The 23,394-nt window shown below is 50.4% G+C and overlaps 1 protein-coding gene across 1 annotated transcript; it reads right to left on the bottom strand.

Annotated features, from left to right (window-relative positions):
* Window positions 1–14,058: 14,058 nt before the first annotated feature.
* Window positions 14,059–21,910, bottom strand: LOC144106350 (uncharacterized). The gene is made up of 3 exons (XM_077639129.1): window positions 21,671–21,910; window positions 21,396–21,596; window positions 14,059–14,955 (listed from the first exon to the last, which is right to left on the bottom strand). The coding sequence occupies exons 2-3, from the start codon at window positions 21,569–21,571 to the stop codon at window positions 14,796–14,798; spliced, it is 336 nt and encodes a 111-aa protein (XP_077495255.1). The 5' UTR covers window positions 21,572–21,596; window positions 21,671–21,910; the 3' UTR covers window positions 14,059–14,795.
* Between the last annotated feature and the right edge of the window lie 1,484 nt (window positions 21,911–23,394).

Genomic DNA, 23,394 nt, shown 5'->3' with positions numbered 1-23,394 from the left:
GTCACGCCAACAGCCTCCACGCAGACTTCCGCGGTATTCCGAAGGCGGCTTGAAGGTCTCCGCTGGGACGACTCGTATGGCCCGCGGACTACCGTGTCCGCAGGCCCGCGAATCGAAGGCCGGTGGGAAAACTGCAGGCCACGATCCTGCAGTAGTCGCCAGGGCAGCAGCAGCCGGAGGTGACTGCTGACTGGTCTCGCCACAGCTGCCCCGGATGGATGTGGCGAACAGGGTACAGGCCGCTCCGTCGCAGCAGGTGGCAGCAAGACGATGTGCACGAGACAGCAAGCCTGGGTGGCTACACCGGATCTGCAAAATTGCCGAAACGCTCTCGGCGTGCCTATAACGTAGGTCATGGGAGAGGAAACGGCATCCGCAAGAGCCTCGTGGCACAATGCCTAACTCGCTAGCAAAACGTGTCGGCGGCTGTGCAAACGCAAAGTTCGGATGAACAAAGCCCTTTCTTGAGTTGAACGAGACTGCTCAGTTCGTGCGAGGTTACAAAAAAACGGGCGGGCAGCAAAGTGCACCCCCTCTCAACGACACGGTCCGGTGGTCGTGTCTTTTACGTGGTGCATGCAGCTCTGAAAAGCCTCAGGCCTAACTACCACTCCGACAACGACCGTGACCACCACAAAGACCCGAAACAGGTTATGTGCGCGCAGCCGCGAGGAAACGTCAGCTTTGTGGGGTGGTCCTACCCCGCTCACTGCACAAAAGCAGCTTCTGAGCGGTCGGCGCCCACCGTATCGGACGGTGTCGGAGCACCCGGTGCCGAGCTGCAATACCAGCGAGCTCGTAGCGGCACCCGTGGCCCCAGGCCACCCGGCTCCCGGAGCCGCGACTCCCAGAGTCGAAAAAGAGACAGTAGAGAAAATATATACAGAAACTGGGACCACCCACGCGGCTTCCGTACTCACTCGCTTCGGGCTCGGCGACTCCGCGGGCGCTAGGCCTCGCGCTCCCTCGATGCGGACCAAGTGATTCTCACGAAGAAACTCCAGGGAAAAATGTGCTGAGCATGTCGAAAAGTTCAAACATGCTGCAGCGCAATACTCGCACTCAAGAAAGCATGCCGCAGGTCCTAGCGATCAAAATTCACTCTAGGCATAGCACTTGTCAAGTCCGGACAAGGAGCGTTCCCCGAACCGAACCGACAGTCGTCCAATGTTCGAAGAGCAGGCCCCACGTTGGGCTGCCAGAGGTGGGGTCGAATGGGGAGATAAGTACGTTCTCCCCACTCAATCGCGGCTGACACGGTTCAAAGCCGCCCGGACCCCACTCCGTGATCGCGTACGCTCCCGAGCTGTCGCCGACCACGGCGGGCCTTGTTCTGGGGGAACAAAGGAACGACACATTGGCTGACACAAACAGGCATTTATCGCTACAGAAACAATAACGCCAGCTAGCAACAACGTACGCTAATGAATCAAGGTCGTCCGACTCACCAGCAAGGTTCCGAGCGAATGTTCGCCCGCGCTAGGGCAAGGGATATATAATCCGAAGGCCGGTCGGGACGAGTACGGTAGCCTGTCTCCCCGTCGCTTCCTAAAAAAGTCCACAGCCCTTTTTCCAAGCTCTCGCCAATTCCGTCCAACCCGAGCATCAGGCAATGAGAAAACTTGTGCCCTTTAGAAAACCGGTGGGTCCCCGGCGGCACTGGGGATCGCACCCAGCCCCTCCCGAATGCGAGATGTGGGGTTGAATTGGGGAGATAAGTACGTTCTCCCCACTCAATCGCGGCTGACACGGTTCAAAGCAGCCCGGACCCCACCCCGTGATCGCGTACGCTCCCGAGCGCTCGCCGACCACGGCGGGCCTTGCTCTGGGGGAACAAAGGAACGACACATTGGCTGACACAAACAGGCATTTATTGCTACAGAAACAATAACGCCAGCTAGCAACAAGGTACGCTAATGAATCGAGGTCGTCCGACTCACCATCAAGGTTCCGAGCGAATGTTCGCCCTCGCTAGGGCAAGGGATATATACTCCGAAGGCCGGACGGAACGAGTACGGGAGCTTGCTTCCCCATTTTTCCTCGCCCCGCCGGCGAAGAGCGGAGCAGCGAGCGACACGTCCACCCGCACCGACGATCCCAGCCGAAGCTCCCCATGCGCGCGGGCTTTGGCAGTCTCCCGGCAAGCGATGCTGGCGCCCTCTCTTGCCAGTTAATGTAACTGACAAGGGAATGCGCTCAGCCGCCTCCAGGTGAGACTGCCGCTGCACGGTGCCTCGCGGGAAAGCAAACACATGGGGCTGCAGGGCAGGTCCCCACAGCCTCCATCCTCTTGGTTTTAAGGCAAAATTTAATTGCCACGTGACCTTCAGCTTTGTAGAGGAGGATTAGAGCATTCGCTTGAAAAGTTAAACGTTTGTGTTTCGTCATGGATTCTTTCTTCATCGCCGCCCAGAACCCTCTGTGGTGGGGAATCCTAGCTGTTCGTAGTGTGTGAGTCACTAAGCATCCTGTGCGTGCTCGCGGCTTCGTGCGTCTGCTTTTGTTAATGCAGATCAGCGACGGTCCGGCCACCTTGGGTGCAGCCACAGCTAAGCCTTCCCATGTACCCTTGAACGCTGCTGGACATGCGCCAGCTCTCGCTGCTTCGGACGGCGGCAAATTCAAATGGGACGAGAAGCACACTGCCGAGTGGGAACGTCCTGGAATGCCGGTGGTGATGATTCCCGAGGAGACGCCTGGAGCAGAAGGTACGCTCACAAGCAGGCCAAAAATCCGCACTCCGCTCATAGTCAGCGAAAGACACCTTTGTGCGATGGGAAGCGGTCTTAAGGAACAGATCTGTGAGAATTGGAGAACTCCTCAGGGTGCTGTACTGCCTCCTATCCTCTTTAACATGACCCTTGTACAACTCCTCCACCAACTCGCCATATATTTCAGCCTCTATGATGACGGCATCACTGTCTGGGCTAATCAAGGCAGTTATGCTGACATGGAACACAACCTACAGTCGGCACTCAACATCATCGACTCATACGCTCGCGCGCGTGGCCTAGCCTGCTCCCCTTCTCAATCAGAACTCTTCTTCTACCGCCCCAGGCCGCACTACCCCGCCAACCCTCCCATCTCAATCACTCTAGGGAACCACCCCAATCCCCCGGTCTCCGAGATTCGCATCCTGCGCCTCATCCTTCACTCCCATGGTGTGCATGGCAACGCCATTCAAAGTCTCCAGACCCAAGCACAGCAAGCCACCCGTCTCATTCGGCGCGTGGCGAGCCGACAAAAAATAATAATAATTGGTTTTTGGGGATAGGAAATGGCACAGTATTTGTCTCATATATCGTTGGACACCTTTACTGCGCTGTAAGGGAAGCGATAAAGGAGGGAGTGCAATAAGAAAGGAAGAGGTCTCGTAGTGGAAGGCTCCTGAAAAATTTCGACCACCTGTTGATCTTTAACGTGCACTGAGTTCCCGGGTTCGAACCCGACCGTGGCGGCTGCGTTTTTATGGAGGAAAAACGCTAAGGCTCCCGTGTGCTTTGCGATGTCAGTGCACGTTAAAGATCCCCAGGTGGTCGAAATTATTCCGGAGCCCTCCACTACGGCACCTATTTCATCCTTTCTTCTTTCACTCCCTCCATTCCTCATTCCTTTACGGCGCCGTTCCGGTGTCCACAGATATATAATACAGATACTGTGCCATTTCATTTCCCCAAAAAGCATTTGTTATTATTATTATTGACATACTACGCACAGCACACGGGCACCTTAGCATTTTGCCTCCAATAAAACGTAGCCGACGTTGTCGTGTTCGAAGGATACAAGATACGCTACAACAAGCGGCAGATGTAGTGTAGAGGAGGCACAAGCCGCGGGACTTGCGTGTTCCCCCCCAAAATTCGAAGTTCTCACCCTACACCCAATGCGTCAAAGAAACAATAAAGCACCCGAGATAAAAATCTACGCAGAAGGGGCAGTCATCCCAGAAGTGGAAACAGGAAGAATATTGGGAATGCTGATACAGCCAAACCAAAAAATGACGCACAAATTAAGAAACTGAGAAACACCATCAACCAAATCGCCATCCTCATAAGACATATCGCGAACAGGCGAGGAAGAGTTAAAGAAGCCGAGACCAGGAAACTAATCGAAGCCTTCATTCTTAGCATAGTCATCTACTCTATACCATACGTCACCGTCACAGTAAGCGAAAGAGACGACCTGGATGCTCTAACTTGACAATCCTACTAAGTTGGGCTCAACCTCCCCCGTCATACACCAAATCAACAACTACTACAATTAGGAATTCATAACAACTTAGCTGAAATGATGGAAGCATACCTCACCGCACAATACGAAAGACTATGAGGCAATGAAACGAGTCGTTTTATCCTAAAGACGGCAGAAATATAATATGAAGCAATCCGTGCACACACCTTTGCCAATTCCAAGACACGTGCACGAGCACTTGGGTATTTTTATCGCGCACTGAGATACATCGCACAGCACAAGGGGGTCCTTAGCGTTTTGCCTCCATAAAAACGCAGCCGCCGCGGTCGCGTTCGCACCCGGGAACTCCGGATCAGTTGCCGAGCGCCTAACCACTGAGCCACAGCGGCGGGTCGAACCGGCGTGCAGGTCTGCAAGAGCGGAACACGGTCCGCCTCGCCCAAGCCTACATCACGAGCCGCATGGCGTACCTATTCTCCTACCGCCCCCTAAGGCAGGAGGAGCGGAACCGCATCAACGCTCTCCTCAGGAGCTAATGAAATGTCGTCCGCCGCCTACCAACAAGCACCTCTACTGCCCGGCTCCTGAGCCCCGCTACCGAAAACAGGTCCTAGGAGCGGGCAGAAGACACCCTAACAGCGCAGCTGACTTGCCTGTCGAGTAGTGCGGCAGGCCGCACTCCACTCTGTCTGCTAGGCATCGCCCCGATCACCCATCTTACCGAGGCGGTTCCCCTACCTCCAGACTTACGCCCCCATCTCATCATCCTTCCAATCCCTAAATATATGCACCCCGAGCACGACGGAGAACGCAGGACAGCACTCGCGAAGGCTATGCACAAGCTCTACGGCAACCGTTACGCGGTAGCCTACGCGGACGCGGCAGCGTAGTCGTCGGGCTCCCGCATGGTTCTCGCCATCGCTAGTAATCTGGCCCGACAAATCGCATCAGGATCCGGGACCACGGACTCATCGGAAATTGCAGAAGAAGCGGCCATTGCACACGCTTTCATCTCCACCTCTACCACCAAAACTTTCTCCGACTCAAAATCCGGCCTATCCAATTTCGCCAAAGGCGTGAAATCCCGCATCGCGGCTCGGCTTCTATGCGTAATTCTGGCACCCCAGCCACCCCGTAACCATTTTCTCGACACCCGCACACGCAGGCATCCCGGGTAACGAGGAAATCCACTCCCTCGCCCGAGGTCTCATTTTCCGGGCCGGTGTTGGGCCTCCTCTACCATACCAGGACCGGCTGCTACGTTGAAAGATACTCTTTCCTACAACCGTGACACCTGGCGTGGTTGTAGGAAACGCACCACCGGCTCCCTCCCAAACCGTAACCCAGGCCCCCTTGGCGCCGACTCAAGACCCAAACTGCTGCCTACCCTATCCTCCTTCATGCCCGCTACCACGATCAATTACTCTCTTCCTGTAAGCTCTGCGGGAAACCGGCAGACTTTCTTCACGTCAACCTCACATGTCCTACCTTCCCACACCCTCCATCCCCAACCACGGCGGAGTCATTCTGGGAGACTCTCGAGGCCAGCTCCGCTGCTGCGGACGAGCACAGGATAATTACCGACGCCCTGAAGTGGATAGGCCTCCAAGGGCTGCCTTTTGCCCTGTAAGAGCAGCCGCTCAAGGGTTGCCTCGTGCCATGTTAGAGGTCTGCCTCCCTCTGTATTGCTTGGCAATAAGTGTTTCCACCACCACCAGTGAGAATTGAAAAGATATCTTGTGGTCTGCGTAGGCGAATACCGCTTAAAGGGGTTGTGAAAAGAAAATGAAGCCGCCCGGTTGTAATTTACATTGATTCAATAAATATTGTACATGCCGATTCCGAAATATTTCAGCGCAATATTGAGTCTGCATTTAATAAAGCCCGTTGGAAATCGTTGCCTTTTTGCGCTCGTGAAACGACCATGCGGCCCCGGCGGCTGACAGAAGTACTACCCAACTACGTCACATTAAGACGCTTAGAAACTGATATATCTTTCAGTTTCGTTTACCCCAAAATAATAGATTAGTATGAAAGTTAGAAAGCGAAAAAAAGTGTGACAATTATTTGCACACGGAATTTTACTCGGCAAAGAACAGCACGTGATCCTAGATCAGTCATTGATCTGGGATCAGTTTCGGTTTCGGTTACGCTTCTCCGTCCTCCGTGGGGTCTTTCGTTTACATGAACTCGATAGCGGGTGGTTCTGTCAGGGCATCGAGTTGAGAAAGGCCGGCCAAACTCGACGACTCTCCGTTTACATGCGCTCAATACGAATGAGTCAACTCTCGTGGCGCACCCTGCGAGGTGCGACTACACGAGTTGTCAACCGGCTCCCGCTTCTGTTCTCACCTGCAAAACAAATGTTTTCGGAAACCAAAGCGTGAATGATTGTGTATTTTGCGGAGGCGGTTGCTTGTCAACGCACCCTTCGGGTGGAGTGGAAGGGTCGAGTTCAGTCCGACACGACTCGCGGCGTTTTCACGATCCCAATAGCCGGTTTGTGACCAAACAACTCAATCCAACCCAGGCCTCCGGCTGCACGCTACAGTAGCTCGCTGCTCTTTGTGTCGTGGCAGTTCCATCCAGGCTGTGGTTTTCAGCGTGTTATCCGCGTTTCAGTGCACGCCATGCCAACTGTGTGCCTTGTGAGACAGTGCCACACGACTTACCAGAATGGAAGCAATGTGAGATTTCACAAGTTGCCCGGAGACCCGCAGCGAAGAGCCCTGTGGCTTCGAGCCATTAACCGCGATATGGGCAGTCAGACCGGGTACGTGTGCTCCGAGCACTTTCTACCGGGCGACTACGAAACGAACCTGGATGTCCTTCGAAGCCTCGGTATGGATTTGAAGAATGCTCGCATCAAGCGAGACGCCGTACCGACGCAAAACCTCTCGCCCGGCGCACCGCCAAAAAAGCGGAGAAGGTCCGAGGTAAGTTCGCGAGACGAAAATGATGAACTTTATTACAGTTTGTTGTCCTTTCTTTCGGTTGCTAACAGCTTTTCCTTTTTTAGGAACTACCCGAACCGCAGGATGTGGAAGCAATTTTGACAGCCGAAGAGGCGCAAACTTCGCCTCAAATGGCTGACAGCTGCACACAGACCCCAAGAAACACCTTCACTGTTGCCTGCCAGACTGACGGCCGTGATGTGCGAACACGATGTAAGATTTTCCTTGCAGCAGTGGCGCGTTCGTGTTCTACCCACATTCCACAAGAATAAATTGGGTCGCAATAATTTTTTCGCGGTTTAGGAAGAGGGAAGGAGCACTGATGCATTCATTGTTCACTGGTACCACTGAATGCTTGACAAATTCTGGAGGAGGCATTCGTGTTGTCAGTTCCAATCTGGGGAAGTGCTGGAATAATGTATAAAATTTTTTGGGCCTCCGAAGGAAGCCATCACGTATTTCACATGCAGGTAGTGATAGCATAACTGATACCAAGTTTGCCAGTCGCATGCCTATTAGTTGATAATGAGGAATCCATAACTGTGTGATATTAACATTGTATAAACAAACAGCTCTTGACATTGCATGAGTTTCATTTTCTTCATTAACTTTCAGATACACAGGTGAACCTCCACATTTCCGTGAGAAAGGATATCCACGTGCAGAAAGATGCCGGGCAGACCACCAGCGCACACTGTGAAGCTTGCACGAATACAAGCACAGCTCCAGCCTCCACAACGCAACCTGTTTCTTCTCCTCTACCACCTCCTCCCTCCCAAACAGTCCCCTCACTACCAATTGATGGTCGAGCACCGTCTCCCATCTCATTCGCTCCACGACAGTCATCCAGCCCCATAGAATCCGAAACCTCAGACTGTGAAGAGGAGCATAACACTCTACAGAGCTCGGAGTTTTTCCCATCACTTAACGAGACCTTCTTGGGGTAATAATTATGACTTAATACGTACCCCTTTAGCATGTGCACTGAATGCCGTTCAATTATGATGGCGTGACTAAAAATCAAATCAGTCATTTAGTAGGTAGAAGAGCACATAAGGTTGTCCTCCCTTTTCTCGGGCAGGGGCAGGTATGAGTATCGTACTGTCTGCGCTCGCATAATTTCGTTGTGGTGGTGCACATGTCCTCTCGCCAGCTGGCCAACCTCGCACCCTATGAATATTCATAAAGCAGCTCTTGATCCATTGAAATGCTTTTGCAATATTCCATGGCACAAACAGCTGCTCATGCAGCATCAATGAGACAAAAAAATTTGCAAGCTTTGCAAACCTGTCATAACAATAATTACAAGCAAAAAAATGCACAGAATGGAAATATGCGCACTACAACACAGAAGTCGCTGTGTCGGTGTGGGCAACCATTACATTTACTGCTCTTTAATGCTGTTAAATTCTAGCTTTCACTTATCTCGGCAGCATCACATGACTATTTAACCATTGCAACTCACTTTACTTTGTTTCAGACTTTACTCCAGCACTGAAGAAGTCCTTCCACAGGAAGATAAAAAATTTAAATATATTTGAAAGTTGCCTGAAAGAACTATTTCAAGTGTGCCGCAAGTGCTTTGCCGCTTGCAAAAGTGTAAGTCATGTGTCTGGGACTTGGCTTCAAATACAGACACTGTGTGCAAACCACCACTTCCTGACTTGGTCAAGCCAACCGATGATCAATGGCAAGGCGGCGGGCAACGTGCTGATGTCAGCAGCTATGTTGTTCGCTGGCACCAGTCCCACCTCAGTGCTCCGGATGTTCAACTTTGTGAACGTGCAGGTGTTCACGCCACGAACATTCTACAATTACCAACGAGGCTACCTGCTTCCTGCAATCGACAAGGTAGGAGAAAGGTTGTGCATTGTAAAATGAATTGCTGAACCAATATTTCACAATTAGTTACTTCAGTTCAAGCAGTAAGTCATCCAGTAAGTCATCATTTGGAGTCAAAGCACTGAGAAACTTGATCACTCTACCTTGCTTATAATATCGAACAACCTCTCATGAGCTGATCCCCCTCTCGGGTGAAGACCCTGGGTCTGCCCATGTGCCTGTCAACATCAAAAACCCCTCTCGTTTTAAGACACAAGATTCTATCTGTATGTGCTGATGTAATATCTGGTCTGTGAGGCATGTGTTCTGGAGGGTCCACATACTATCGCAATCAAAAGTTTATTGGACACGAGTACATGGGGAAAAAAATTGTGGCTCTGTTGCGTAATCCGGTCGCCTGAAATGTGTCACGGTATGTGGGGGCAAATATGCTCTATACCCTGGCAGCAATACCACGCAGCTTCCTCACAAGACAGAGCTGGAATAAATTTTTTCTTCGAGAACACGTGTCCCATAATATTTTGATCGTGAATTTACATAAAGAATCCATGAAATGATTTTCTGACAGAATGACCCCAAAGCAGCTTCAATTTCCAAAAGACTCAGCAACAGCTATTCATTTTCGATCCACTGCACTCACTTTTGAAGAAAACAAGGGTAGAAAATTCCAGACGCCTTTTCTCCTCGACTCTCCAATGAATGGTGCGGCCCAAACCGTCATTACAGTGACAAGTCCTGAAGTCGACAGTGCACATCTAGAACATAGGTAGCACCAGACGAGCACAATAATCAAAATAAAAGAGCAACGCTGTTAGCAACATCTGCTGCAAAACAAGTGAAGCAATTAAAGTTCTTCACGCATGCGTACAGTACTGCCCAGAGATTTCTATATGTCCCATTTTATTCAACTATGTATAACACATTAATTGCTTTTGGTTGCGAATTGCAATGGTTCTTCACCCTCATATCTTAAATAAGGAAGAATTCTGAAAAGAGGTTCTCAAAATCATTTCATGGTACCTGTCAAGAACAGAAGAAGCAGCGTAATAGTGTTCTGCATTTGATGTGATGTTTAAAAACTGCACCTTTGTCATACCAGATCTGGCAACAACAACAGGAGGAGTTGTTTCGCCAGTGGGAAGGCTGCACTGTGGACTTGGCTGGCGATGGACGCTGCGATTCGCCAGGATTTTGTGCAAAATTTTTAACTTACTCTTTGCACGTTGCCCAGCTAAACAAAATTCTTCACTTCGACCAAGTGCAAGTCGGGTAGGTAGGTCACAGCTTTTTAATAAAATGGCTCTGTGATGTAACTTAGCTTTTTTTCCCGACAAAATTGTGCAGATGTACAATCAAGCACCTCCATGGAGAAGTTCGCCTTTGTGAAGAGCCTCAACATGGTGAAGGAGCGGGGGCTGAAGGTGGCGTCAGTGACAACTGACCGGCACGGCCAAGTCACCAAGTATATGCGGACGCAGGAGCCCACCATCCGACACTACTATGATTGTTGGCATATCTCAAAAGGTAGAACCGAATGAACCTACTCTTCGCAGATAAGACTGTTTCCTGCATCATGTTTTGTAGAATGCGGCGAAATTTTAGACTAAATTTCATTGTTCCAAGCAGACTTTACTACAAGAAAAGCGGGGCGGACAGCAAAATTGTAGTGAATATAGTGAAGCAGTGGGAGAGGTTCCTGAATTTGAAGAGGCAAGAAGAAGGGGGGAAGTTTTATCTGTTTGCTGTCCTTTTTGGCTGTGGTTTATGTCAATGACTATGAGGGAAAGGCCAGCCATGCATGCACAGCTTGCGGATGGGCACTGTGGTGTGAAACCGGATTCCTTGAGTTCTGCAGGCTAGAGGAGGGAAGGTGGGTGTTTCGGGGTGGAAGCTCAAGAGCCAGGTTAACATTTAATGACTGAAGGATTAATCTTCATTAATTATTACACCTCCATTCCAGGCATCAAGAAGAAGCTGGCTGCCCATGCAAAACGAGCTGAATGCAGTGTGCTAAAAATATGGATTCAGCCAGCCAGTAATCACCTATATTGGTGTGCAGCCCTCAGCGATGGCAGTGCAGAGCTACTGACAGACATGTGGAAAAGCATGGAGCGGCACGCTGCAAATATACACACGGGACATCCAGGCCTTTACACGCATTGTGCACACGATGAACTTGGAGAAAGGGAATGGCTAGTTTCTGGTGAGTAATGTAACAATTTGAAAGCAAGATATGCTCTCTGCAAGGAACTGAATTTGTTTCCTAAATGTTCATTTGCTTTCCACATTAGAATCATGTTCTTGTGATGAAGTATGGCATGAGACATGCTTCGTGAAACAGCGAAGTTGCGGGCATCCAGCTAATTTTGAACCTTTCCCAAAGAATTATTTGTTGTTGTCATTGGAAGTTATGCCCGCCTAAAAAGATGGAGAAGGCTTTCCTGAGAAATTGATTTGTCAATGCAGGGACAACTGCACACAACAAGTTTGTAGAGGTTGTGAGCTCACCTCGTATCCTGAAAGACATCAGGCAACTGGCTCCCTGTACACACACCTTCAGCTTGGAGGCTTTCCACAGTGTACTGAGAGGCTTTGCACCAAAATCTGTATGCTTCTCACCTGAGGGCATGCGTGCAAGGTAAGTAGTGAATGATATTATGCGAAAATTTACACCTGATGACCCGCTCGAATTATTTGTCTGGTTTTTCAGAACACAACTGGCAATACTCTATTTCAATGAGAATGCCAGCAATGGACAGGCCACCACAGCTGAAGGACTGTCCAGATGGAAAATAAAGCACCCAAAAGCAAGGAAGGGTACAGCCGTTGCTTGTCCCGTTTAAGCGGAGCCTACATATGGTAAGCAGTTTACTCAGCATTACAAAAACAATTTTTTGTAAACTCTTTAAGGTACAAGACCTCAAAGGGATACAAAACAAAATGTGGGCTAAGAAAACAAAAACAGAAGTAACTAAAGTGTAACTTCTAATATCGGCAACAAATTCTTTTCTTTAATATTTGAATCTATATGCTCCAAACCATTGTGAAGCCATATTATCAAGCACAGCGTGCCTCAGGATATCCATCATATATGGGCATGACTGCTCTAAGCCACCTGGTGGTGTCAGTGCAACACAATATCGTGGGTTGATGCAGGCTGGGACCAGACAACCCCCAATGACAGCAAACTTGAAAATGGCCATTGGCCACGCTACTATATAGAGTACATTACAGGCCTCGCTTTATGTATATACATTAAAATTTTACTACAATCTTTCACACGTGTACCAGCATCTAACTTTCAACTTTGTATTTAGAATATAGGCTTGGCCAGCATTTTGGTGGCATATTCATCCAACCAATCAAAGTACAACCTTTGTCCGTAACGTTTTGAGACTGATTTATTTTCTTCTCTAGAAATGATTCCTGAAAGGAAATGTTGGTGTGTATGTGCCATCTTTCCAAGCTAACCTGAGCAATTTACATGTAGGAAAATACGTTGTCACTGGTCGTCTGTGCATTCTACTGTGACGAAATGTGGAGATGGACGTCCACCTCGAACAGCGTGCAAACATTAAATTCTGAGTGAAGCTTGGCACGACAGCCACACAGACATATGAGCTCCTTCGTGACGTTTACAGCAACTCGACATTTTCACGGGCGCAAGTTTTCGAGTGGCACAAGAGGTTCATTTCGGGGAGAACATCGGTGGAAGACAACACAAGGCAGGGACGCCCTTCAACCTCACGGACTGAAAACAACGTGGCTCGGATCAGGGAAATCGTACCGCGATGACGGAAGGCTGCACACTGCTCTCAGCGTGATAAAATTTCTTGCTAAGCACAGCATTACTGTACTTCCCCATCTGCCATACTCGCCTGGCCTCTCTCCATGCGATTTTTACCTGTTTCCTCCTGTGAAGAGAGCCCTAAAAGGTAACTGAATTAGGAGCGTGGAGGCCATTCAAGACGCCACGACAAAGGAGCTGACAGCCCTGCCAAAAGAGGCATTTTCCAACTGTTTCCAAGACCTCAAGAAGCGTTGGGAGCTGTGTATAGACTGCAAGGGAGACTATTTCGAAGGGGTGTTGCACAAATGCTTTCAATGTTAAACGCATTTTTTTTAATGGACTCATTCTCGGAACATTACGGACAAAGGTTGTATTCAATTTCAGCCACCAAGTTCTATTGTAGGCGTTTCCAAGAAAACCTAAAATATGGGTGTGTATGGGCATAAACAAAGCAGTATCTCCTATACCCTCTTTAGTACGCTTCAGCACGCTCTTTTTGTATAACTGGTTAGTGTCAGGAATGTTGGCATTAATAATGCTGATGTTATTATATGCACGCTTGTTGTTTTCCAGATTATGTTGGCCTGCTTCTAAAGGAGACAGTCCATTGCTGTGAACAGTGGCCGTCTTTCAAGGCAGCTTTTGCGGAAAACCTTTCGATTGCCCCACCCCCCATGAGTCACTCTTTCCCGAGGCCCTCTAAGAATGAACTCGTGGCTGCAAGAAGGTCTAGGTTTGCCAGTAGCATGGGGAGCACCACTGTCTAGTACAGGTGCGTATTCCCTAAAATTACGAAATCAGTGTTGAAGGATAGGCCCATTACTTTCAAAAGTTGTAGTCTGGTCGCATGTTAATACGCATGAATTTATGCAGGGCGTGTTGCTGGGCTAGTTGTTTTTTGATCAGACATCGTAGATTCACAACGCTTGCATACGAGGGCACAGAGCGGACATGCAAAACTGTGCAGCTGTCTGTGTGTCCTCTCTTTGTCCCCGGCTATAAGTGCTGTGATTCCATGATGTCTGCCATGAAGCATGGCAGAGGTTGAAGTGTAGGTGGTCACACACTCAGACAAAAAAAAAGAAATACTCTCCATCTCTCAAAAGCATAGGTTGGGATAGAGTGCGAAAATGCAATCAATCTGTCCCTACCTATGCCTTGTACGCAACATCAGCACATTAAAAATAATACCATAACAAAGTGGATGCAGATTAAACTTTATAAAAATATTATTCAGAAATGGATGGATACAAGTATAGGATTTTTAAAAGCAAACCTTTCACAAAAATAATGAACACCTAGGGGGTGCTACTTCTTTCAAATGCTCCCATCTGCAGCGAAACTTTTCTCACTTTGAAGTCTCTTGTCCCAAAGGTGCATTCCCCTCTTCCATACTTTTTGAATTGCATAATACAGTGATGTGCGGGTAATATGGACACTTTTGTTCCCAGAAAAAATTATTTATAATATGAGTGGTCAAAAATAACGAATGAAGGTCAAAACTCAGCTACTCAGCCAGAGTACCCTTGTTCGAACCTGACCGTGGCGGCTGCATTTCGATGGAGGTGAAACACAAAAGGCGTCAGTGTGCTGTGTGATGTCAGTGCACGTTAAAGATCCCCAGGTGGCCAAATTATTCTGGCGCCCGCCACTAAGGCACGTCTTTCTGTCTTTCTTCTGTCAGTTCCTCCTCTAACCGTTCCCTTACTGCATGGTTGGACACCTAGACATGAGACACTGCGCCATTTCCTTTCCCCAACAACCAATTTTCGACTGCATATTATACCCAATGAGCAAGGTCCCAGAGGACCAAAGCAATGTCTGCAAAACTGAAACAAAATGTATCTTTTTTTGCTTTTGGTTTCCAAATAAGCTGTCCATAGTCTACGCAGAGAGTTTATATATCACCAAGGCAGAATGGAATGGGAGGGGATCAGTCCTTGAAAATTGTCCTTATAGCAAGGTGTCCATGTTAACAAGACATGACTGCAAGTTCACAAGCATTGCTGAACAAACTTCTAGAGCCCTTGTGCATACTGGAAACCAGTGTAACCTTCCGATGGAAATCTCTCCCTTATTTGGCATACAGCACAAGCAGGGAGGACCTTCCGGTGATGTCTGCCCAGGCGTCTCCAAAGCCAGTGTGCAAGCTGGCTGTAGCTGATGTAGCGGTACCTCCTGTTGACAACAGAAAAACAAGAGTCACTATTTTTTTCAGCATAGCAAAATGAAAGTTCAGTTTCAGGCTTTTACAATGCTGAAAGCTAATCATGTTATCAGTGTCTGTACAGTTAGTTCCAACGTCATTGTTTGCAAGTTAAATCATGTGATTGTCACTGTGTGTTCTTCCTGGCAGCATTGTGAACTCTGAATTCTATTGCAACATTTTGAAGTTACTGACAGAGAATGGTAGACAACAAAAATGCAACAGTGGCATGACCCCAATTTCGTGGCAGCATTGAAACTTTTTATTCATGGTGCCACGGTTCTCCACAGGCAGCACAGGCAAATGTTGCTGAACTACTATATTGGCGCGTGCTCATGGGAGCGCGCCGACGATGAAAACGAAGTGTGCGTGTGCCGGTGGACAAAGACGAAGTGTGTGTGTGGTTCAGACAGCCATCGTGTGAGTTCCCAGCTGTGCGTTGGACTTCGCTGAGACTGTGATCTGTGCCGGTCCTGTCTTCGTTACATTTTTGGTGGAGGTGCTGGGTACTTTCCAACATCTACGTGCCCCGAAGGCTCTCAATGAACACGGATTTGACTCCGATTCATCGCAGTACGAGCCGCCGAATCCAAGGTCAGTCACCAGAGTACGGTCCGTTATCCCCTAGGACCAGGGCTCCAGCTGCGACGCGCAGGACTGACGCGGCACCTATGGCTAGCAACGGAGACGCGGCAGCTATGGCTGACAACGGGAACTCAGCTGCTCATTTCCTGGTCCTCCAGCCGCGAACGCCGCCGACCTTCTATGGCGAAGTGTTTGAGGACGCGGAGGACTGGCTTGACCAGTTCGAGCGCTTTGCCAGGTGCAACGGCTGGGATGCGGAGCGGAAGCTGCACAATGTTTACTTCGCTCTTGACGACTCGGCGCGGACGTGGTACGAGAACCACGAGACAACGTTTCCTTCTTGGGAACGGTTCCGTAGCCAGTTGCTGGCGACCTACGTCAACACCGACTGTCGGGAACGAGCTGAGTCGGCGCTGCAGTAAAGGAACCAGCGACCCAATGAGAGCGTCGCAATGTATTATGAGGACATGACACGACTGTTCAGAAGGGCGGATCCAAACATGGCCGAGGACAAGAAAGTGCGCCACCTGATGCGCGGGATAAAAGAAGAACTGTTTGCTGGGCTTGTGCGAAACCCACCTAACACCACTTCGGAGTTTCTATCGGAGGCCACTACCGTCGAAAAGGCCCTGCAACAACGCGCCCGCTATTACAATCGCGCCGTGAACATCGTATCAACTGCCGACTTTGCGCCAGCCTCCAGCGACTCCGCTGACACCCTTCGGGAGCTGGTTCGATCTATTGTCAAAGAAGAGCTGCACAAAATGCGCCTCTCTGCCCAGTCGCAGCCGCAGTGTCCATCGTTAGCACAAATTATCCGAGAGGAAGTGCAGCAGGTGGTTCCTGAACCTGTTGCCCCTGCTGCCCTTACACCGACGCCCCCGCGCCAGACGTACGCGTCGGTACTCCGACAGAACTGCGACCTCGCCCCTTGGAGCACCAGCCCATCTGCATCTGCTTTCCAGCCGCGGCCCCCGCCTGTCCCTGTGTTGCCCGAAGCCAGGCTGCGGAAGACGGACGTGTGGCGGGCACCTGACCAGCGGCCCCTTTGCTACCACTGCGGTGAGGCTGGCCATATCTTGCGGTGGTGCCCTTATCGTCGAGCTGGAATTCGCGGATTTCATCCGCGAGTCCCCTATCCGCCCAATGGCGAACGGTCCCGCGAAATTGAGGAGCACCTGTCAACGCGCCGGGATCATACTCACACTGATTTCCCTCGCCCTGACTACCGCCCACCAACCTCTACCCGCTATCGTTCGCCGAGTCCCCGTCCTCCGACAAGCCGTTTCAGCCGCTCACTGAGTCCTCGCCGGGGAAACTAGACCCAGCGGCCTGCGGAGGTAAGGCCGCTGACGAGCGAACAGCCGAACATCCTCCATCGCGTTCCCCACCAGACGACGGCTATCAAACGAGGACACGTGACGATCACAAAGGAAGTGCAGCTTCGAACTTACCGGTCGATATCGACGATTTAGCGGTTACGGCATTGGTTGATACGGGAGCGGACTATTCGGTTATGAGCAACGAGCTAGCAAAAGAACTGAGGAAAGTTTTAACCGCGTGGACTGGGCCTGAGATTCGCACAGCTGGTGGGCACCCAATTACCCCTGTTAGCCGGTGTACGGGGATAGTTACAATCGACGGATTTATTTACGTTTGTGACTTTGTTGTCCTACCTCACTGTTCGCGCGATGTCATTCTCGGCCTGGACTTTTTACAAGCTAACGGCGCCGTTATCAATTTACAAGAGCCGTGCGTGACGTTTTCGCCGACGCAAGCAATTGAAATAGCCGACCCAGACGACTCCAGGATACCCGCCCTGCGTATTGCTGCTGATGACGTGACGGTGCCTCCGCGGTGCAGCATGATTGTCCCCGTGCAAAGTGACTCGCCCAGTGATCGAGACGTTATGGCAGAGACAAACGTCAGCCTTCTACTCGAGAAAGGAATCTGCGCTGCAAGAGGGCTTGTTCGCTTACGGGATCGCTCTGCGACGCTCTTGATCACCAACTTCGGAACAGAGTTCCAGCCTATTGCGAAAGGAACGGCCGTCGCATACGTTACCGACTTCGTTGAGCCCGCAGAAATATGTGCTCTGGAGCTACCGTCGCCGGACGGACGCGATGCAGCAACCGTTCTGTCTACCGTGGGCATTAATCCCGGCTTGTCGGTGGGTCAGAAGCAGCGCTTGTTAGAGCTCCTTCACGATTTCGCAGAGTGCTTCGCCACGACATCAAAGGTAGGGCGCACCCCGGTAGCCAAACACCGCATCATCGTCAACGAGGAGACTAGCCCCATATCCCAACACCCGTACAGAGTGTCGCCGGTGGGACGGGAGGCTATACGATCCCAAGTGCAAGAAATGGGACGGCTTGCGAGATGGAGCCTTCGCCTCCAGGAATACATCACGGTAGTGTACAAGTCCGGCCGTAAGCACAATGACGCCGATTGCTTGTCACGTGCACCTGCCGACGTTGCTCCGGCCGAAACGGAGGACGACTTCCCGTTTCTTGCTCTCGTCACGTCGTCCGATATGGCCCGGCGTCAACGGGGTGACTCAGAGTTGCGTCCGCTCATCGAGCATCTGGAGGGCCTTAAGACGTTAAGCTGTTCCGCGGCTTTTCGTTCAAGGTTTGGGTTCCTACAGTCTCCGAGATAGCGTCCTTTACAAGAGGAACTTCGCCCATAACACGGAAACCTTTCTTCTGGTTGTGCCATCCGAACTCCGTCCAGAAATCTTGCACGCCTGCCACGAAGAGCCATCGGCTGGCCATTTGGGTGTTACGCGGACGTAAGCCCGCATTCGTGCGAAGTATTACTGGCCAAAGTTGCTCTCATCAGTCCAGCAATATGTGAGGACCTGCCGTGACTGCCAGCGATGAAAGACACCACCAGTTAAACCCGCAGGGCTTCTCCAGCCAATCCCACCGCCTACAACACCTTTCCAACAAGTGGGCATGGACTTGCTGGGCCCATTCCCATTGTCTTCCTCTGGGAACAAATGGATTGTTGTGGTGACGGAATACTTAACGCGGTACGCCGAGACACAGGCGCTCCCCCACGCTAGTGCTCCAGAAGTGGCTCAGTTTTTTATGACATCAATCGTCTTGCGTCACGGTGCGCCATCAGTCGTCATCACGGACCGTGGAACCGCCTTTACGGCGGCATTAATGCAATCTCTCTTCGAAGTCATCCACACCAGTCACCGGAAGACAACAGCCTATCATCCCCAAACAAACGGCTTGACTGAACGCCTCAACCGGACGCTTGCAGATATGCTTGCTATGTATGTCGATGTTGAGCATCGAACGTGGGACGAAGTTCTTCCTTATGCAACCTTCGCCTACAATACGGCAGAACAGGAGACTACCCGTCTTACACCTTTCCAGCTGGTCTACGGACGGTGTGTCACTACCATGTTGGATGCTATGCTACCCGCTGCTCACAACGACGGAGACATCGGCCCCTACGCTGACGTTGACACATTCGTCCAGCGGGCTGAAGAAGCCCGCCAACTCGCAAGGTGCCGGATTCGACATCAACAACAACTCGACGCTGGTCGCTACAACCTCCGCCACCGATGCGTTCGGTACGAGCCCGGCGACTCTGTATGGGTATGGACACCTGTGCGCCGCCGCGGACTCTCCGAAAAGCTCCTCCGACGCTACTTCGGTCCGTACGAGGTGGTTCTTCGTATAAGTGATGTCACATACGAAGTTTTTCCGCGGGACACGACCTCCTCACCACGTCGGCGCCATCCGACCGAGACTGTCCACGTGGTGCGCATGAAGCCCTACCATGACAGGCTGCAACCCGCCGCTTTACCAGCTTAACAGCTCTCTGTATTCTCTGCCGTCCGCCGTCTATACCGAACATTACCTTTGCTGTCCGTGTTCGTTTCCGGCGTTGGGCCGCCGCCTTGATGGAGGGGGTAATGGCGCGTGCTCATGGGAGCGCGCCGACGATGAAGACGAAGCGTGCGTATGCCGGTGGACAAAGACGAAGTGTGTGTGTGGTTCGGACAGCCACCTTGTGAGTTCCCTGCTGTGCGCTGGACTTCGCTGAGACTGTGATCTGTGCCGGTCCTGTCTTCGTTACAATATTCATACGAAGTTGCGAGAGCAGGAAAGCATTTATTTACAAGGCCAAAGCGGGGATTGGGCACGTCACTGAACAGTCAGTGGCGAGCACCATAGCTCATTTTTGCGCCCACCGAGTCTGTCGTCATTTTCTCACTGCACTATAGCGCGGCTTAGCATTTCGCCCCAGGTCAGTTGAAGCTTGTCATCAAGCAATTTAGACAGCATTGTGATGGCAGCATTTGAGGGAGGCTATGTGAGTCCATTCGGCCATTCGGCCAGTCCATTCGGCCTTAGACACGCACCAAGGCTTCTGTCTGATGGGCAGAGCGGTACCAGTGTTAATCTATAGTGTTGCATGCCATAAATTGGCAGCGGAGAGGAAGTGGCTGGCTGAGCAAAATCAAACACTGACACATACTGGCTAAGAACAGCCTGTAATGCAAGCAGTTTGGACGACAAAAGCGACTTGTTAATCATGCGATCGATATTGACGGTGAAGTCTGTGGCTCGACTGGAATGCTCACACTTAGATATGGATCTGATAGTATGACTGTCATAAGCATCAAATCAAGCGAGTTTAAGCCCCAACAGGATCAGAACAGGTTCTGATGAGGCATTCACTGTCCACACTTGTGCGCAACCGTCATCTACGATAAGAACGACCTGTGGCACGAGAACATTCTGTTTCGCAGTGTTGTTCACATCTGGCTCAAAAAGCAAGGCTCAAAGCACTTTTTGTGCGGTGTTCAATGCAAAGCTATTTGTGTAATTAAATAATTCTGTTTGATTTTGTGATACCACCTCTTCTGTCACGCTGGTCGGCCCTACCACTTTACAACTTTAGAGCTGGTGGGTGGAGCTGCGGAACAGCTGGGAGTTTCAAAGAGGTATGCCTTGCACCGTCAGCACATGCAAGATGCCAGTGTCGACACGTTTAAGACAGGTTTACTGTGTGACTGCTGCAGATGCGGATTTTATACACCATGCTGTGGCACAAGCATCCACACATTAGTAGAAGTGATGATGGATGCAATGAAGTCTATCAGCAAATTCTTTTTAATTGAAACGATTTGTATGACACACTATAGAATGTTACCACCTAATGCACGTTGCCAAAAAAAGATGGCAATGAGGACAGCGCTGGAATGGTGATTGTTCTGGCAGTGAGTGGGGCTAGGTTACTTTGCTATGAAATTCCATTTTGTACAGTCTCCTGCGAAATAAAGGATTGATTGTTTTGTACTGATTTTACTGCAGTTCTCACAATCCTTTCCATTGCAATCAACTTCTCTAGTGCTGCACCTGTTAAAGATGTAAACTCAGCCAATAAAACAGAAATGTGTCTGGCCAGCATCCTTACAACAATGTGCATGATCTTCAACTGCATTATCCAAGTTCACACATGCCAGAAGACACATCTCATCTGCTTGCTCGTTTACTCGAGAATATTTTACCGCCTGAGTAGCAAAACATCGTGATCGTCCACGCATATGAAAAAAGACCACCGATGTTGTGTTCGCACTCGCGTGCCGCGATGTGTATACACACCGTGGCACCTAGAGCAAACACATCGGCGCATTTACGCATTTTCCTAGGGAGCGATGTCATCCCAGAAGTTATCGCTAGGTTGAAGTCTTTGATGAGCACTGGCTCCCCGTTTGATTACAGCGCTTCGCATGTGAGAAAAGAGCAAAAAAAGGCGGTCGCTTGTTCATGCTGCGTCTCCCTTTGAGCATTGTTCTTACCCTGTGTGCTCGACGCGTAGCCCATGGTCCAAAAGCATTTGCAGTGCCACCGTAAGCACCACCTCGTCGAGGCACAGGGTGTAAAAGTGGGAGTGCTCCGTGATGCACCCGGACGGCTGCTTCACAGTCGCTGCAGGGATCTCGCGGCAGCAGGTGCTCTCAAGTGCAGTGGGCATCGACACGCACCGCCCGCAGAAACACCTATTCGAATGCTTCAGTTAGCGATTGCACTCTCTCGAAAACTGCTCAACGTAAGCAACAAGATTCGGACATACCAGTGTGTGTATTCCCGACACGACCGGGTTCGGGAGGCTCACGGTCGGGGCTTCCGCAAGTAGCGGTTGTGCCGCGGGCTACGACCGCTAGTTGCTGGCCGCACGCTCAGTCTTCGCAGCCATTGTCACTGCCACCGCTGTCGTCCTCTGACGACGGCTGATCTGGCACCCGCAAAGGTGTGTCGCCGTACGGCTCAAACCCCAACAGCCGACTCCTTTCCAGCAAGCGACGCTGCAGCTCGGGAAGATCGGTCATTTTTAAATAACCTTCTGCGCGTGATGCAGCGTGACGTCATTTTGACGCCACTTTTGAGTACATATAGTGCTCTGACCTCGGTCAACTATGGGCCAGCAGGCCTCGCTAAGCCGCCATGTTGTGTCGGCGACAGAAGCCTCGGATTGGCTACTTATGATGACGTTTCCTGTAGAGTTGAGGAGGACGCGTGCCGGGAAATCGAAATTAACTTTTTCTCGCTATTCCATCAACCCGGACGATGAAACGAATCACTGTACGCTATAGAATGAAGGGTCAGAATTCCAAATATACACGTCGTCCAAAATTTTCGGAAAACACTTCACGACCCCTTTAATGGGTTAATACTCATATATGCGCAATTGGTCGTTCTCTAATTTACATTCATAGATCGCTGGGAGTCCTCGTACTCCTCCTGGCGCAGTGGTATAGCGGTTAAGCAATGCGCTAGTGCCCCGGGATGGCAGGTGCTGCCACCGGTAGGGTTGTGCGGCCCGGGTTGGCCTTCCCGAGCAATCTCCAATAACTGCCACCTGCCACAGTGGGGAGTTTGCTCACAATCTTAAGGTCAGGTTGTGATGGCTGCATAACGTCACGTGATCTAGGGTGCCCCCTAGGTTGCTTATGCGGGGATTTTCTCCTCACACGAGGGTACCGACGAGGGTACCGAGGGCGACGCCAGATTTTCTGCAGAGCGGGAACCTTAACGTTATAGCGTTAAAACTGTCTCAAACTGTCACAACTGCGATCGCTCTTAAACTCATCCCGATCGCATTGTCTCAGCTGGCAAATCCTGGCACACTACTCCCCCCGCCCTCCCCCGTAACCCTAAAGCCCATAAGGATGCCTCGTTAAACTGACTGAAAATGGTAGAATCTCAGCAGGGAACATTCGAAATCATATGTGACCTATTTTTGGCTAACAACGTGCACGATTAACACTAGTCTCCAGTGAAGAAACTTTTGTTAATACGCATAACCAAAGGCCACACCAAAAAGGTGTCGTTCTTCAGCACCAAGAAAGTCCCTCACAAAGATGACGACGTAAAAAGTCGCATTTTATTTAACTACCTCTTTGGCATCAAATAGCATTATCCGCTTATAGAACATTTCATTCAGGATGTGCAAAGTTTGCATGTATTACAAGGTATGTTGTTGAACTGTTTCAGTGAGCTAAGGAAGTTGGACTGAGGGGATCAGGGAAGCAACAACACCAGGCATAGAGTGCGGCAGAACATGAAGATTCGTTTGATTTCCTTTGTGTTTAATTACCTGCACACTTCTAAATTATTTGCCTAAGTACAACAGCGTATTGTTTTCCTGATGCTAGAAGATCATCTAGCTAAAATTAAATCAGCTAACGAACAAAAGTTGTTTACCCCAGTCTGCTAACCCGGAGCGTCTTCTCTCGTCGCGCTGGTGGTGATGGGAAGGCTGCCACTCCAGGCGCTGAGGCCGCGATTCATCCAAGT

This window comes from Amblyomma americanum, chromosome 1 (assembly GCF_052857255.1).
Source record: "Amblyomma americanum isolate KBUSLIRL-KWMA chromosome 1, ASM5285725v1, whole genome shotgun sequence".
Taxonomy (NCBI): domain Eukaryota; kingdom Metazoa; phylum Arthropoda; class Arachnida; order Ixodida; family Ixodidae; genus Amblyomma; species Amblyomma americanum.
Note: the sequence above shows the minus strand (reverse complement) of the source record. Positions and strands in the feature narration are given on the sequence as shown.